The 16,102-nt window shown below is 57.6% G+C and overlaps 1 protein-coding gene, 1 pseudogene and 1 gene segment (V, D, J or C); all 3 read left to right on the plus strand.

Moving 5' to 3' along the window:
- The first annotated feature begins 2,342 nt into the window (after nt 1-2,342).
- On the plus strand, nt 2,343-3,701 carry LOC137841387 (immunoglobulin lambda-1 light chain-like). Its single transcript, XM_068654236.1, has 3 exons — nt 2,343-2,447; nt 2,590-2,955; nt 3,328-3,701. The coding sequence occupies exons 1-3, from the start codon at nt 2,402-2,404 to the stop codon at nt 3,699-3,701; spliced, it is 786 nt and encodes a 261-aa protein (XP_068510337.1). The 5' UTR covers nt 2,343-2,401.
- An 8,212-nt stretch (nt 3,702-11,913) lies between these two features.
- LOC137841400 (Ig lambda chain V-1 region-like) lies at nt 11,914-13,670 on the plus strand. The segment is given in 2 exon segments: nt 11,914-12,306; nt 13,192-13,670. Coding segments are annotated over 2 exon segments (441 nt in total).
- A 755-nt stretch (nt 13,671-14,425) lies between these two features.
- On the plus strand, nt 14,426-14,602 carry LOC137841525 (U2 spliceosomal RNA; annotated as a pseudogene).
- Nucleotides 14,603-16,102: the final 1,500 nt, after the last annotated feature.

Consider the following 16,102-nt stretch of genomic DNA (forward strand, 5'->3'; position numbering starts at 1 on the left):
GTGTCAGCACAGCCTCCAGGCTCAGGGGCCCTGTCCCACTGCTGCGTGGTGAGGGCTGTGGGTGTGGGGCCCTCACTGAGCCCTGTTTTCTCCCCTCTCTCCTCTCCCTCTCCAGGTTCCCTGGTCCAGGCAGCAATTACTCGGCTGGCCTTGAAGAGAGTGAACCTGGGAGGAAACGTACAGATCACCTGCTCCAGGGATAGCGCTGACAGTAGTGGCAACTATTGGTATGGCTGGTACCAACAGAAGACCCCTGGCACTGCCCCTGTCACCGTGATCTATAGCAACAACCAGAGACCCTCGGGCATCCCTTCTCGATTCTCTGGTTCTGCATCTGGCTCCACGGCCACATTAACCATCACTGGGGTCCAAGCCGAGGACGAGGCCGTCTATTACTGTGGGAGCGTGGACAGCAGTGCTGGTGCTGGTATAGTCACACAGAGCAATGGGGACATGAGGGACAGAGCACAGCTAGAAATGGAGGCTTCCTGCTCTTGTCCCCCAGAGATGATCAGGGCTATGTGGCTGAGGCAGGTTCCTGGTCCCTTTGCCTGACCACAGCTGTGAGTTGGGAGCTGAGAACCATTTTCTCCCCTCTCTTCTCTCCCTCTCCAGGTTCCCTGGTCCAGGCAACGATTACTCAGCCGGCCTCGAAGTCAGTGAACCTGGGAGGAACCGTGCAGATCACCTGCTCCGGGGGTAGCAGCAGCTATGGTTATGGCTGGTACCAGCAGAAGACCCCTGGCACTGGCCCTGTCACCGTGATCTATAGCAACGACAAGAGACCCTCGGGCATCCCTTCTCGATTCTCTGCTTCCACATCTGGCTCCACGAACACGTTAACCATCACTGGAGTCCAAGCCGAGGATGAGGCTGTCTATTACTGTGGGAGCAAGGACAGCAGCTATGGTGGTGTCAGGGTGTCAGGGAGCAATGAGGATGTGCTCCAAGGCCCTTGGCCCTGTCCCACTGCTACGCAGTGAGATCTGTGCATGTTGGCCACTCACTGAGCCCCATTTTCTCCCCTCTCCTCTCCAGGTTCCCTGGTCCAGGCAGCACTGACTCAGATGGCCTTAAAGTTGGCGAACCCAGGAGACACCGTGCAGATCACCTGCTCTGGGAGTAGCAGCTGGTATGGCTGGTACCAGCAGAAAAACCCTGGCAGTGCCCTTGTCACCGTGATCTATGATAGCACAGAGACCCTCGGGCATCCCTTCACGATTCTCTGGTCCCATATCTGGCTCCATGAATGCATTAACAATCTCTGCAGTCCAAGCTGAGGACCATACTGTCTATCACTGTGGGAGCTTAGGCCGTGGTGTGGCCAGTATCCATCTACCCTGGGTGCTCATCGATGGGTCCTATGGGCTCATGGGTTCCCTGCTGAGTGTGGGTGTCAGTGCTCCTGCTGCTGGCACTGCGGGGTGTTGGCAGTGGGCCAGTGTCCCCTTTGGAGCCTGCTGTGCCCTCTCTGTGAGCTGGTGACAGCGGGGTTGCCTCTGGCTGGACCAGTTTGTGGATGATGCATGGTACTGAGTTCAGGTGAACTCGTGCAGCGTCTGGTCTTGATTGCTGTGAGGCCGCTGCAGTCTCTCAGCTGGCTTGGGAGTCACAGGCACGGGGGACGTGTGCGTGTTTCCTTACTGCTGAGTAGCCCTGAAGGTCCTGATGCCCACGCAGTTCCTGTCGGGCACGAGATCCCAGTTCTTTGCTCTGCAGTTGCTCTTTGCTGGCGAATGGTGCAGGCATCCCCAGGTGTGTACACAGACAGAGGGAGGCACCGGGAGCTTGGGTGCAGACGGGTGGGTTTGTGTCTTGGATCGTGTGAGCCTGCACGGTGTCAGTGAGGGGTCTTTGGCTGATCTCTAACCCTTGGGTTTCTCCTCCTCGGTCTCCTGCAGCTGCCAGCAGGAGCCGAGGGCCCCGGGGTCCCCTCACGGTGCTGTGCGAGTCCTGTGGTGGGCAGGAGGCGCTGCTGCAGTGCGGGGCCAGGGCCTGGCTTAATGCAGAGCCCCACGGGGAGCCCCGTGGAGGAGAAGGCAGCTCCTGCGGCCAGGCAGGGGGCAAAGCACTGCTGCCAGCCCTCAGCCCTGCTGGGAGGCTCGGCTGGGGCTCACCAAGGGCAGATGTGCAGAGAATCAGCGAGTGGTTGTGGTTGGAGAGCACCTCAGCAGCAACCAACGTCCCCATACCACCAATGTCACCCACTGAACCACGTCCCTAAGTACCACATCCAGCTCCCCCAGGGCAGGGGGAGCGCTGGGGCAGGGGCTGCCAGAGACCGTGGGGCCGGGGCTGTGTGGAGGGGCCGTGCTGCGGCCGGGGAGGGGGTTTAAGAGGGAGTCGGGGTCCGCGGCACAGCCCCGTCGGCGTGGGGACGCGCAGCTGGTGGGATCTCGCCATGGCCTGGGCCCCTCTCCTCCTCGCGGTGCTCGCCCACACCTCAGGTGCCCTGGACACACTCGCTGCGCCCGGCCGGGCCCTTTGGGCAATGGGGCCCTGGCCTCGTTCCACTGCTGCGTGCTGAGGGCTGTGCATGTGGGGCACTCACTGACCCCGTTTTCTCCCCTCTCTCCTCTCCCTCTCCAGGTTCCCTGGTCCAGGCAGCGGTGACTCAGCCGGCCTCAAAGTCGGTGAACCTGGGAGGAACCGTGCAGATCACCTGCTCTGGGAGTAGCAGTGGCTACTATGGCTGGTACCAGCAGAAGACTCCTGGCACTGGCCCTGTCACCGTGATCTATGACAAGAACAAGAGACCCTCGGGCATCCCTTCACGATTCTCTGGTTCCAAATCTGGCTCCACAGCCACGTTAACCATCACTGGGTTCAAAGCCGAGGATGAGGCCGTCTATTACTGTGCTAGCTACGACAGCAGTGCTGATGCTGGTATAGTGACACAGAGCAATGTGGAAGTGAGGGACAGAGCACAGCTCGAAATGGAGACTTTCTACTTTTGTGCCTTAGAGCTGAGCAGGGCTGTGGGGCTGAGGCAGGTTCCTGGCCCCTCTGCATGGCCATAGCTGTGAGATTCCTCCTTTTATGCCCTATGACCCTTGGGACATCTCTGGGACTGGGCTGGGGTCTACTCATCCAACGTGGTCAGGGCCCGATCACTTCTCCAGGGTTTGTGGTATTCAGCATCCCTAGTTCTGGGAGGTGTCCTTGTGAGGCTGTGGGTCTCTGGCTATGGTCTCAGTGTTCAGGGCTGTTGGTCCCTTGGTGTAGTAAAAGCCTCCAGGCTCAGAGGCCCCGTTCTGCTGCTTCTCAGTGAGGGCTGTGTGTATGGGGTACTCCCTGATCTCAATTTTCTCTCCTCTCCCTCTCCAGGTTCCCTGGTCCAGGCAGCACTGACTCAGCCAGACTCGAAATCGGTGAATGTGGCAGGATCTGTGGAGATCACCTGCTCCGGGAGTAGCTACGGCTACTATGGCTGGTACCAGCAGAAGACCCCTGGCAGTGCCCCTGTCACTGTGATCTACTATAACGACAGGAGACCCTCGGGCATCCCTTCACGATTCTCTGGTTCCAAATTTGGCTCCACAGCTATGTTAACCATCACTGGGGTCCAAGCTGAGGACGAGGCCGTCTATTACTGTGGGAGCGTGGATAGCAGTGCTGGTGCTGGTATAGTCACACAGAGCAATGGGGACATGAGGGACAGAGCACAGATAGAAATGCAGGCTTTCTGCCCTTGTCCCTAAGAGCTGAGTAGATCTTTGGTGCTGAGGCAGGTTCCTGGTCCCTTGGAATGACCACAGCTGTGAGTTTATTAATTTGTTGAGCCCCGTTTTCTTCCCTCTCTTCTTGCCCTCTCCAGGTTCCCTGGTCCAGGCAGTGATTACTCAGCCGGCCTCGAAGTCGGTGAACCCGGGAGACACCATGCAGATCACCTGCTCCGGGGGTAGCGCTGCCAGTGATGGCAAATATTGGTATGGCTGGTACCAGCAGAAGACCCCTGGCACTGGCCGTGTCACCGTGATCTATACCAACGACAAGAGACCCTCGGGCATCCCTTCAAGATTCTCTGCTTCCACATCTGGCTCCACGAACACGTTAACCATCACTGGGGTCCAAGCCGAGGATGAGGCTGTCTATTACTGTGCTAGCTGGGACAGCAGCAGTGGTGGTGTCGGGGTGTCAGAGAGCAATGAGGATGTACTGGAAGTCCCTTGGCCCTGTCCCACTGTTATGCATTGAAGTCTGTGAATGTGGACCACTCGCTGAGCCCCGTTTTCTGCCCCCTTTCCTCTCCCTCACCAGGTTCCCTGGTCCAGGCAGCAGTGACTCAGCCGGCCTCAAATTGGCAAACCTGGGAGACACCGTGCAGATCACCTGCTCTGGGAGTAGCAGCTGGTATGGCTGGTACCAGCAGAAAAACCCTGGCAGTGCTCCTGTCACCTTGATCTATGATAGCACAAAGAGACCCTCAGACATCCCTTCACGATTCTCTGCTTCCACATCTGGCTCCACGAACACGTTAACCATCACTGGGGTCCAAGCCGAGGATGAGGCCGTCTATTACTGTGGGAGCAGTGACAGCAGTGGTGTTGGTTTAGTGACACAGGGAGATGTGGAAGTGAGAGAGGGCCTGGAGGTAAAGGCAAAGGTTTTCTGCCCTCCTCCCTCAAGGGAGCAGCTGTGGACTCTCCTCTTCCAGTGATGTTGATCCCTTTCTTAGTACATGAAGATGGTTTTGTGTGCAGGGCACTCGCTGAGCCCCGTTTTCTCCCCTCTGTCCTCTCCCTCTGCAGGTTCCCTGGTCCAGGCAGCGCTGACTCAGCCAGACTCAAAATCGGTGAACATGGCAGGAACTGTGGAGATCACCTGCTCTGGGGGTGGTAGCTTCTATGGCAGTTACTGTTATGCCTGGTACCAGCAGAAGATCCCTGGCACTGGCCCTGTCACTGTGATCTATGCCAATAGCAACAGACCCTTGGGCATCCCTTCCCGATTCTCTGCTTCCACATCTGGCACCACAAACACGTTAACCATCACTGGGGTCCAAGCCGAGGACGAGGCCGTCTATTACTGTGGGAGCTACGACAGCAGCAGTGGTTATGATGAGGTGATGCTGACTGGGCAGAGAGATCCTGCATGTCCAAGAGGTTGGTTTAGTCTCCCCCTTCCTCTCAGCTCAGCAGGGCCATGTCACCGGGTGTGGGGGTCTCCCTTCTTTCCTGTTCCCCTTCCCCTTGTCCACCATGTCCCCGGGCTTTGCTGCATTTCAGCTCGCCCAGGCTGAGTGTTGCCCAGGGCCCTGCAGCTGCACAGCTGCCTGCAGTGCACGTGGCTGGGTGCGTGCGTGTTGGGCACCTGGGGAGACCCGGGCATGCCCTGGGCAGACAGGGAGAGCTCCTGCCTCAGCCCTTTGGTTGCCCAGTGGTCTGGTTCAGGCACCGGTGATGCCTGTGTGCATGGGACAAGCTGCAGAGATGTGTGGCTCTGGAGGTAGCTTGCAGTATCGCTTACTCAGCCCGCCTCAAAGTCGATGAATCTGGGAGGCACCGTGCAGATCACCTGCTGTGGGGGTATCAGAAGCTACAGTTGTGGCTGGTTCCAGCAGATGACCCCTGGCACTGGCCCAGGGCTCTGTGTGTAGGTCTGTCAGTTGAATGGTGTCATCAGAGCCTCCAGGCTCGGGGGCCCCGTCCCAGTGCTTTGTTCTGAGGGCTGTGCATGTGGGGCACTCGCTAAGCCCTGTTTTCTCCCTTCTCTTCTCTTCCTCTCCAGGTTCCATGGTCCAGGCAGCGATTACTCAGCTGGCCTCGAAGTCCGTGAACCTGGGAGACACCGTGCAGATCACCTGCTCCGGGAGCAGCAACAGCTATGGCTGGTTCCAGCAGAAGACCCTGGCAGTGCCCCTGTCACCGTGATCTATAGCAACACCTACATAACCTCGAGCATCCCTAAGCAATCCTCTGCTTCCACATCTGGCTCCACGGCCACTTTAACCATCTCTGAGGTATAAGACAAGTAGAAGGCCTTCTATTACTGTGCTAGCTGGGACAGCAGTACTAGTGCTGGTATAGCGACACAGGGCGATTGGGAAGTGAGGAACAGGCCACAGCTAGAAATGGAGGCTTTTTGTCTGTGACTCTCAGGGCTGAGCAGGGCTGTGGGTCTGCGACAGGTTCCTGGCCCCTCTACAGGACCAAAACTGTGAGTTTAAAGAATCGCTGAGCCCAGATTTATTCCCTCTCTCCTCTCTCTCTAGGTTCCCTGGTCCAGCCAGCTCTGACTCAGCTGACCTTGACGTCTGTGAAACTAGGAGAAAAACAACAACAGCAACAAAAACATAAAAAAAAATCCACTGTGCCACACAGCATATGGGAGAGTGAGAGGATTGAGGAACAGCCTTGCAGGCACCAAAGTCAGTGAAGAAGGAGGGCGAGAGGTCCTCCCTGCAACAGAGCAGAAGTCCCCTGTGGCCTCTGGAGAGACCATGGTGCAGCAGCCGCCCCCCTGCAGCGCATGGAGTACCACGGTGGAGCAGGTTCCACGCTGCAGCCCATGGAGGAGAACACGGTGGAGCAGGTGGACCTTCCCCGACGCAGGCTGTAGCCTGTGAAGGACCCCTGCCAGAGCAGATTCCGGGCCGGAGCTGTACCCGTGGAGAGGAGCCCACGCAGGAGCAGGTGACGTGGCAGGAGCTGCTGCCCGTAGGGGAGCCAGGTTGGAGCAGTTTGCTCCTGAGGGATGGACCCCGTGCTACGGACCCATATCTGGAGCAGTTCTGGAAGAGCTGCTGCCTGTGGGCAGCCCACACCAGATCAGCTCATCAAGGACTGCATCCCGTGTATCCCGTGGGTGGGACCCCACAGCACAGGGGATGAGAGTGATCGAGAAGGAGCGGCGGAGAAGCGCTATGGACTGACCATAACCCCCGTTCCTCTGTTCCCCTGCGCTGCTTGGGGGGAGGAGGTGGAAGAGGGTAGATGGGGGGAAGGTGCTTTTGGCTTCTTTCCTTTGTTTCTCACTTCTCTAGCTTGTTAGTATTATGTAGAAAATCTTACTATCTCCCTATGCTGAATCTGTATTGCCTGTCACGATCATTGTTGAGTGATCTCCTAGTCTTTATCTCAAGCCTTGAACCCTTTGCATCATGTTTTTCTCTGCTTTTCCCTTTGAGGAGGGAGAGAGAGAGAGCGGTTGTGGTGGAGCCTGGCCGCCCACCCAAGTAAAACCACAACAACCGCACAGATCACCTGCTCCGGGGGTAGCAGCAGCTATGGTTATGGCTGGTTCCAGCAGAAGACTCCTGTCACTGCCCCTGTCACTGTGATCTACAGCAACGACAACAGACCCTCGGGCATCCCTTCTCGATTCTCTGGTTCCACATCTGGCTCCACAGCCACGTTAACCATCACTGGGGTGCAAGCCGAGGACGAGGCCGTCTATTACTGTGGGAGCTACGACAGCAGCTATGTTGGTGTCGGGGTGTCAGAGAGCTATGAGGATGTCCCGCAGCTGCACAGTGAGGTGTGTGCATGTGGACCACTCGCTGAGCTCCGTTCTCTCCCCTCTTTCCTCTCCCTCTCCAGGTTCCCTGGTCGAGGCAGCGATTACTCAGCCAGCCTCAAAGTTCGTGAACCCAGGAGACACCGTGCAGATCACCTGCTCTGGGAGTAGTGCTGGCAGTGATGGCAAATATTTTTATGGCTGGTACCAGCAGAAGACCCCTGGCAGTGCCCCTGTCACCGTGATCTACAACAACAACCAGAGACCCTCGGGCATCCCTTCTCGATTCTCTGGTTCCAAATCTGGCTCCACGGGCATGTTAACCATCACTGGGGTCCAAGCCGAGGACGAGGCCGTCTATTACTGTGGGAACTACGAAGGCAGCTATGGTGGTGTCAAGGTGACACAAGGCAATGAGGAAGTGATACAAAAACCTCCTGCCATCACAGGAACATTTGTCTCCACACTGTACCCTCAGATGGTGGCAGAGGTCCCCAACTCAGTCCTGCCCACCCCACCCCGTAGTGCAGGGTCTGTTTCCATCACCAGGGCAGGGGATGGCCCCCAGAGGCCCTGCACTGCTCCAGCAACCCCTGGTCCTCAGGCTCCCATTTCTCAGGGGCTGTGGATTCCTGCCTGGGCCTGCAGCCTCTGGATGCCTGGGACCCGTTCAGTTGCTGTGTGGTGAGGGCCGTGCGTGTGGGGCACTCACTGAGCCCCGTTTTCTTCCTTCTCTCCTTTCCCTCTACAGGTTCCCTGGTCCAGAGAACTGACTCAGCTGGCCTTGAAGTCCGTGAACCCAGGAGATACTGTGCAGATCACCTGCTCCGGGGGTAGCTACAACCAATATGGCTGGTTCCAGCAGAAGACTCCTGGCAGTGCCCCTGTCACCGTAATCTATAGCATCAACCAGAGACCCTTGGGCATCCCTTCACAATTCTCTGGTTAGAAATCTGGCTCCACAGCCATGTTAACCATCACTGGGGCCCAAGCCGAGAATGGAGACGTCTACTACTGTGGGAGCTGGGACAGCAGTGCTGGTGCTGGTATAATGATACAGAGTAATAAGGGCATGAGGCACAGACCACACCTAGAAATGCAGGCTTTCTGCCTTTGTCCCTAAGAACTGAGCAGGGCATTGGTTGCTGAGGCAGGTTCCTGGTCCCTCGGCATGACCACAGCTGTGAGTTTATTAATTTGTTGAGCCCAGTTTTCTCCCCTCTCTCCCCTCCCTCTCCAGGTTCCCTGGTACAGGCAGAGATTACTCAGCTGGCCTCAAAGTCAGTTAACCGAGGAGACCCTGTACAGATCACCCGCTTTGGGAATAGCAGCAACTATGGCTGGTTCCTACAGAAGACCCCAGGCAGTGCCCCTGTCACCGTGATCTACTACAACGACAGAAGACCCTCGGGCATCCCTTCTCGATTCTCTGGTTCCATATATGGCTCTGTGGGCACGTTAACCATCACTGGGTTCCAAGCTGAGGATGAGGCCGTCTATGGCTCTGGAAGGCACGACAGCAGTGCTAGTGCTGGTATAGTGACACAGACTCCTCTCTCTCTCCAGGTTCCCTGGTCCAGGCAGCGCTGACACAGCCGGCCTCAAAGTCAGTGAACCTGGGAGACACCGTGCAGATCACCTGCTCCGGGGGTAGCTACAACGTATATGGCTGGTACCAGCAGAAGACCCCTGACACTGCCCCTGTCACCGTGATCTATGAGGACACTAAGAGACCCTCGGGCATCCCTTCATGATTCTCTGGTTCCACATCTGGCTCCATTAACATGTTAACGATCACTGGGGTCCAAGCCGAGGATGAGGCCGTCTATTACTGTGGGAGCGTGGACAGCAGTGCTAGTGCTGGTATAGTCACACAGAGCAATGGGGACATGAGGGACAGAGCACAGCTAGAAATGGAGGCTTCCTGCTCTTGTCCCCCAGAGATGATCAGGGCTATGTGGCTGAGGCAGATTCCTTGTCCCTTTGCCTGTCCACTGCTGTGAGTTGGGAGCCGAGCCCCATTTTCTCCCCTCTCTCCTCTCCCTCTCCAGGTTCCCTGGTCCAGGCAGCGCTGACTCAGCCGGCCTCGAAGTCGGTGAGCCTGGGAGGAACCGTGCAGATCACCTGCTCCGGGAGCAGCAACCGCTATGGCTGGTACCAGCAGAAGACCCCTGGCACTGGCCCTCTCACCGTGATCTACAACAACAACCAGAGACCCTCAGGCATCCCTTCACGATTCTCTGGTTCCAAATCTGGCTCCACAGCCACGTTAACCATCACTGGGGTCAAAGCCGAGGATGAGGCCATCTATTTCTGTGGTGGCTCAGACAGCAGTGCTGGTGCTGATATAGTGACACAGAGCAATGTGGAATTGAGGGACAGATCACAGCTCGAAATGGAGACTTTCTACTTTTGTGCCTTAGAGCTGAGCAGGGCTGTGGGGCTGACGCAGGTTCCTGGCCCCTCTGCATGGCCATAACTGTAAGATTCCTCCTTTGATGTTCCAGTGCCCTGGGGACATCTCTGGGGCTGGGCTGGGGTCTATTCATCAAATATGGTCAGGGCCCGATCACTTCTCCACGGTTTGTGGTATTCAGCATCCCTAGTTCTAGGAGGTGTCCTTGTGAGGCTGTGGGTCTCTGGCCATGGGCTCAGTGTTCAGGGCTGTTGGTCCCTTGGTGTAGTAAAAGCCTCCAGACTCAGAGGCCCCATTCCGCCTTCTTCTCAGTGAGGGTTGTGAGTACGGGGTACTCCCTGATCTCCATTTTCTCTCCTCTCCCTCTCCAGGTTCCCTGGTCCAGGCAGCACTGACTCAGCCGGCCTCGAAGTCAGTGAATCTGGGAGGAACCGTGCAGATCACCTGCTCCGGGAGTAGCTACGGCTACGGTTATGGCTGGTACCAGCAGAAGACCCCTGTCACTGCCCCTGTCACTGTGATCTATAGCAGCAACCAGAGACCCTCGGGCATCCCTTCTTGATTCTCTGGTTCCCAGTCTGGCTCCACAGCCACGTTAACCATCACTGGGGTCCAAGCCGAGGACGAGGCCGTCTATTACTGTGGGAGCTTCGACAGCAGCAGTGGTGGTGTCAAGGTGACACAAGGCAATGAGGAAGTGATACAAAAACCTCCTGCCATCACAGGAACATTTGTCTCCACACTGTACCCCCAGATGTTGGCAGAGGTCCCCAACTCAGTCCTGCCCATCCCACCCCATAGTGCAGGTTCTCTTTCCATCACCAGGGCAGGGGATGGCCCCCAAAGGCCCTGCACTGCTCCAGCAACCCCTGGTCCTCAGGCTCCCATTTCTCAGGGGTGGTGGATTCCTGCCTGGGCCTGCAGCCTCTGGATGCCTGGGACCCGTTCAGTTGCTGCGTGCTGAGGGCTGTGCATGTGGGGCACTCACTGAGCCCAGTTTTCTCCCCTCTCTCCTTTCCCTCTCCAGGTTCCGTGGTCCAGGCAGTGCTGACTCAGCTGGCCTCAAGTCAGCAAACCTGGGAGGAACCGTGCAGATCACCTGCTCTGGGGGTGATAGCTACTATGGCTGGTACCAGCAGAAGACTCCTGTCACTGCCCCTGTCACTGTGATCTACAACAACAACAAGAGACCCTCAGGCATCCCTTCTCGATTCTCTGGTTCCAAATCTGGCTCCACAGCCACGTTAACCATCACTGGGGTCCAAGCTGAGGACGAGGCCGTCTATTACTGTGGGAGCTTAGGCCGCAGTGTGGCCAGTATCCATCTACCCTGGGTGCTCATCGATGGGTCCTATGGGCTCATGGGTTCCCTGCTGAGTGTGGGTGTCAGTGCTCCTGCTGCTGGCACTGGGGGGTGTTGGCAGTGGGCCAGTGTCCCCTTTGGAGCCTGCTGTGCCCTCTCTCTGAGCTGGTGACAGCGGGCTTGCCTCTGGCTGGACCAGTTTGTGGATGATGCATGGTACTGAGTTCAGGTGAACTCGTCATCATCTGGTCTTGATTGCTGTGAGGCTGCTGCAGTCCCTCAGCTGGCTTGGGAGTCACAGGCACGGGGGACGTGTGCGTGTTTCCTTACTGCTGAGTAGCCCTGAAGCTCCTGATGCCCACGCAGTTCCTGTCGGGCACGAGATCCCAGTTCTTTGCTCTGCAGTTGCTCTTAGCTGGCGAATGGTGCAGGCATCCCCAGGTGTGCACACAGACAGAGGGAGGCATCGGGAGCTTGGGTGCAGACGGGTGGGTTTGTGTCTTGGATCACGTGAGCCTGCACGGTGTCGGTGAGGGGTCTTTGGCTGATCTCTAACCGTTGTGTTTCTCCTCCTCGGTCTCCTGCAGCCGCCAGGGGACAAGGGCCCCGGGGTCCCCTCACGGTGCTGTGCGAGTCCTGTGGTGGGCAGGAGGCACTGCTGCAGTTTGGGGCCAGGGCCTGGCTTAATGCAGAGCCCCACGGGGAGCCCCGTGGAGGCGAAGGCAGCTCCTGCGGCCAGGCAGGGGGCAAAGCACTGCTGCCAGCCCTCAGCCCTGCTGGGAGGCTCGGCTGGGGCTCACCGAGGGCAGATGTGCAGAGAATCAGCGAGTGGTTGTGGTTGGAGAGCACCTCAGCAGCAACCAACGTCCCCATACCACCAATGTCACCCACTGAACCACGTCCCTAAGTACCACATCCAGCTCCCCCAGGGCAGGGGGAGCGCTGGGGCAGGGGCTGCCAGAGACCGTGGGGCCGGGGCTGTGTGGAGGGGCCGTGCTGCGGCCGGGCGGGGGTTTAAGAGGGAGTCGGGGTCCGCGGCACAGCCCCGTCGGCGTGGGGACGCGCAGCTGGTGGGATCTCGCCATGGCCTGGGCCCCTCTCCTCCTCACGGTGCTCGCCCACACCTCAGGTGCCCTGGACACACTCGCTGCGCCCGCCCGGGCCCTTTGGGCAACGGGGCCCTGGCCTCGTCCCGCTGCTGCGTGCTGAGGGCTGTGCGTGTGGGGCACTCACTGACCCCGTTTTCTCCCCTCTCTCCTCTCCCTCTCCAGGTTCCCTGGTCCAGGCAGCGCTGACTCAGCCGGCCTCGAAGTCGGTGAACCTGGGAGGCACCGTGCAGATCACCTGCTCCGGGGGTAGTGGCAGCTACGGCTGGTACCAGCAGAAGACTCCTGGCAGTGCCCCTGTCACCGTGATCTACCAGAACAACAAGAGACCCTCGGGCATCCCTTCACGATTCTCTGGTTCTGCATCTGGCTCCACGGCCACATTAGCCATCACTGGGGTCCAAGCCGAGGATGAGGCCGTCTATTACTGTGGTGGCTACGACAGCAGCTGGAGTGCTGTACAGTGACAGTGAGTTACAAGATGTGGGAGAATCCAAAGCCTTAGGAAGGTTTTCTCTCCTTCCTGTTGGCCATACAGAGCTGTAGCAGTAGCCAGATTCTTATTCCCTCTCTATGTTCCTGACTGTGAACGTGCTCCCCAATGTCCCTTGTGGTATGGGAGGTGTCTTTGGGGGTGGTGTGCCTTGTTCCCATCCCTAAAACAGGCAGGGATTTATATTGTGAAACCGCCTACACCAGTTGCTGTCTCTCTTGCTGCTGCTTCCAGCTCTCCTTGAAGGGGTCCTGGGACTCTGTCCGTAGTCTGTGTGTGGGACTGTGGGTCTCTGGGTGGGACCAAGATCTTTTGGCACTTCAAACATGGTTGTCCTCCTGCCGCATGGTGAGGGCTGTGTGTGTGGGGCACTCACTGATCCCCATTTTCTCCCCTCTCTCCTCTCCCTCTCCAGGTTCCCTGGTCCAGGCAGCGATTACTCATCCGGCCTCGAAGTCGGTGAACCCGGGAGACACCGTGCAGATCACCTGCTCTGGGAGTGGCAGCTACTACGGCTGGTACCAGCAGAAGACCCCTGGCAGTGCCCCTGTCACCGTGATCTATGAGAGCACCAAGAGACCCTCGGGCATCCCTTCACGATTCTCTGGTTTCAAATCTGGCTCCATGGCCACATTAACCATCACTGGGGTCCAAGATGTGGACGAGGCCGTCTATTACTGTGGGAGTGAGGACAGCAGTGCTAGTGCTGGTACAGGGACACAGAGCAAGGTGGAAGTAAAGGACAGCGCACAGGTTAAAATGGAGGCTTTTTGCCCTTCTCCTTCAGGGCTGAGCAGGTCTGAGCACTGATATTCAGCATTTGTGGTTCTGGCAGGTGTCCTTGCAAGGCTGTGGGGCTCTGCTCATTGGTCAGTGTTCAGGGCTGTCAGTCCCTCGGTGTTGTAAGAGCCTCCGGGTTTGAGCCTTGTCCAACTACTGTTGGTGAGGGCTGTGCGTGTGGGGCACTCTCTGAGCCCCATTTACAAACCCTCTCTCCTCTCCCTCTCCAGGTTCCCTGGTCCAGGCAGCACTGACTCAGCCGGCCTCAAATTGGCGAATCTGGGAGACACCGTGCAGATTACCTGCTCCGGGAGTAGTGATGACTATGGTTGGTACCAGCAGAAGACCCCTGGCACTGGCCCTGTCACCGTGATCTACTACAACAACAAGAGACCCTCAGACATCCCTTCAAGATCCTCTGGTTCCACATCTGGCTCCACAGCCACATTAACCATCACTGGGGCCCAAGCCGAGGATGAGGCTGTCTATTACTGTGGGAGCTACGACAGCAGCTATGGTGGTTTCGGGGTGTCAGAGAGCAATGAGGATGTGCTGTAAGGTCCTTGGCCCTTTCCCACTGCTACGCAGTGAGATCTGTGCATGTGGGCCACTCACTGAGCCCCATTTTCTCCCCTCTCTCCTCTCCCTCTCCAGGTTCCCTGGTCCAGGCAGCAACTACTCAGCCGGCCTCGAAGACGGTGAACCCAGGAGACAACGTGGACATCACCTGCTCCGGTGGTAGCGCTGATAGTAATGGCAAATATTGGTATGGCTGGTTCCAGCAGAAGACCCCTGGCAGTGCCCCTGTCACCGTGATCTATAGCAACACCAACAGACCCTCGGGCATGCTTTCACAGTTCTCTGCTTCCACATCTTCTCGGCCTTTTGGCTAGGATCAAGTGTAGTATCTGTTCCTATCAATTTAATATCTGATATGTCATCGATGAGAGGACTTTATATTAAACAGATTTTTGGGCTCGGGTTTGAATATATATATATATTTTTGAGCCACTTACCGAGGCAATTGGCTCCGGGGCAGACGTGTTCTGCAGCGGAGCAGGGGATCAGACAGGCAGGGCTAATTTTTCCAGCATTGAGCCCACTCGAGGTAGCCGCCAGGGCCCGGCAGCCCTCGTGAGGGGGGTGAATGAGGTGTAGGAGGAGCCAGCAGCGCCCACTCCCCGGCCGTTCAAAAGCTGCCCCTAGGAATCGTGGCGACCAGGAGCGTGGTGACCAGGACAGGCACACAGGGCTTGGCGCGTCAGGAGGGAGGGGCATGGCAGCTCGTGCAGGCAGGGCGAGCAGGAAGGGCAGAGCACTCCCCCCTGCCCGTACGAACACCTCCTGTAATGGTGGTCTACTGCTAGATAGGCTGCAATGGTGCACACCAGGCACAGAGCACTCTCTAGGAAGTCTGCACACACCCAGACTGACTGCCCGCCCAAAGCTGCGGCAGGGCAGGTCTCCGGGTGCAGGGAGTGCCTGAGCCTGTTGCTACCACCTGCGGGGGGCAGAGGGACTCTGTGTGTGAGGTGCGAGCAGGTGGATGACCTGATCCGCATGGTGCTGGAGCTCAAGGAGGAGGGCGAGAGGTTGAGGGATATCAGGGACTGTGAGCGCGAGATAGATTCGTGGAGCAAATCCCTGCGTGGCCTGAAGGACAGGCACCGGGGTGAGACACCCCAAATGGGGGTGGAGCCCCTGCCCTGTCGCCGTTGAGCAGGGACCTAGGAGTTGAGGAGGAATGGAAACAGGTCCCTGCTCAGCATTGCAGGCGATGCCCCCCTCTTACCGGCTCCGTCTTCCCAGGTGCCCTCAGGCAACAGGTTTGAGGCCCTGGAGCTTGAGAGACCGGTAGCTGAGGAAGAGGTAGAAAGTCTACCCAGGAGGATGCCTAGGGCGAGGAAGTAGACTCCACGCCTCAGGACTGCCTCCACCAGGACAGAAAGAAGGGTGGTTGTTGTGGGAGACTCTCCTCAGGGGAACAGAGGGACCTATTTGTCGGCCTGACCCTACCTGTAGGGAAGTCTGCTGCCTCCCTGGGGCCAGGGTCAGGGACATTGCCAGAAAGCTTCCCAACCTGGTTTTCCACTCTGACTTTTATCCTCTTTTGATAGTCCAGGCTGGCAGTGATGACACTGAAGAGAGAAACCTGAAGACCATCAAACGAGACTTTAAGGGGACTGGGACGGTTAGTGGATGGAGCGGGAGTACAGGTGGTGTTTTTGTCCATCCCTACGGTGGCAGAGAGGGGTACAGAGACGACACGGAAAGCCCACCTGATAAACACGTGGCTCAGAGGATGGTGCCAACACAGAATTTTTTTTTTTTTGAACATGGGGCGCTTTACTCAGCACCTGGCCTGATGGCCACGGACTGGTCCCTATCTCTAAGGGAAAAACAGATCCTGGGCTAGGAGCTGGCAGGGCTCATTGAGAGAGCTTTAAACTAGGTAAGAAGGGGGACAGGGCTGAAACAAGGCTTGTTAGAGCTGTGCCAGGGGTAACAACGGCAAGGTCGGGAGAGAGGGCAATGGCCTTCTCTGA

This window comes from Anas acuta, chromosome 17 (assembly GCF_963932015.1).
Source record: "Anas acuta chromosome 17, bAnaAcu1.1, whole genome shotgun sequence".
In the NCBI taxonomy this organism is placed as follows: Eukaryota; Metazoa; Chordata; class Aves; order Anseriformes; family Anatidae; genus Anas; species Anas acuta.

Coding starts and splice junctions, on each gene's coding strand:
- LOC137841387 (XM_068654236.1), top strand. CDS start 2,402: ATGGCCTGGGCCCCTCTCCTCCTCGCGGTGCTCGCCCACACCTCAG. Junction 2,448..2,589: donor GGTGCTCGCCCACACCTCAG/GTGCCCTGGACA, acceptor CTCCCTCTCCAG/GTTCCCTGGTCCAGGCAGCG. Junction 2,956..3,327: donor AATGGAGACTTTCTACTTTT/GTGCCTTAGAGC, acceptor CTCCCTCTCCAG/GTTCCCTGGTCCAGGCAGCA.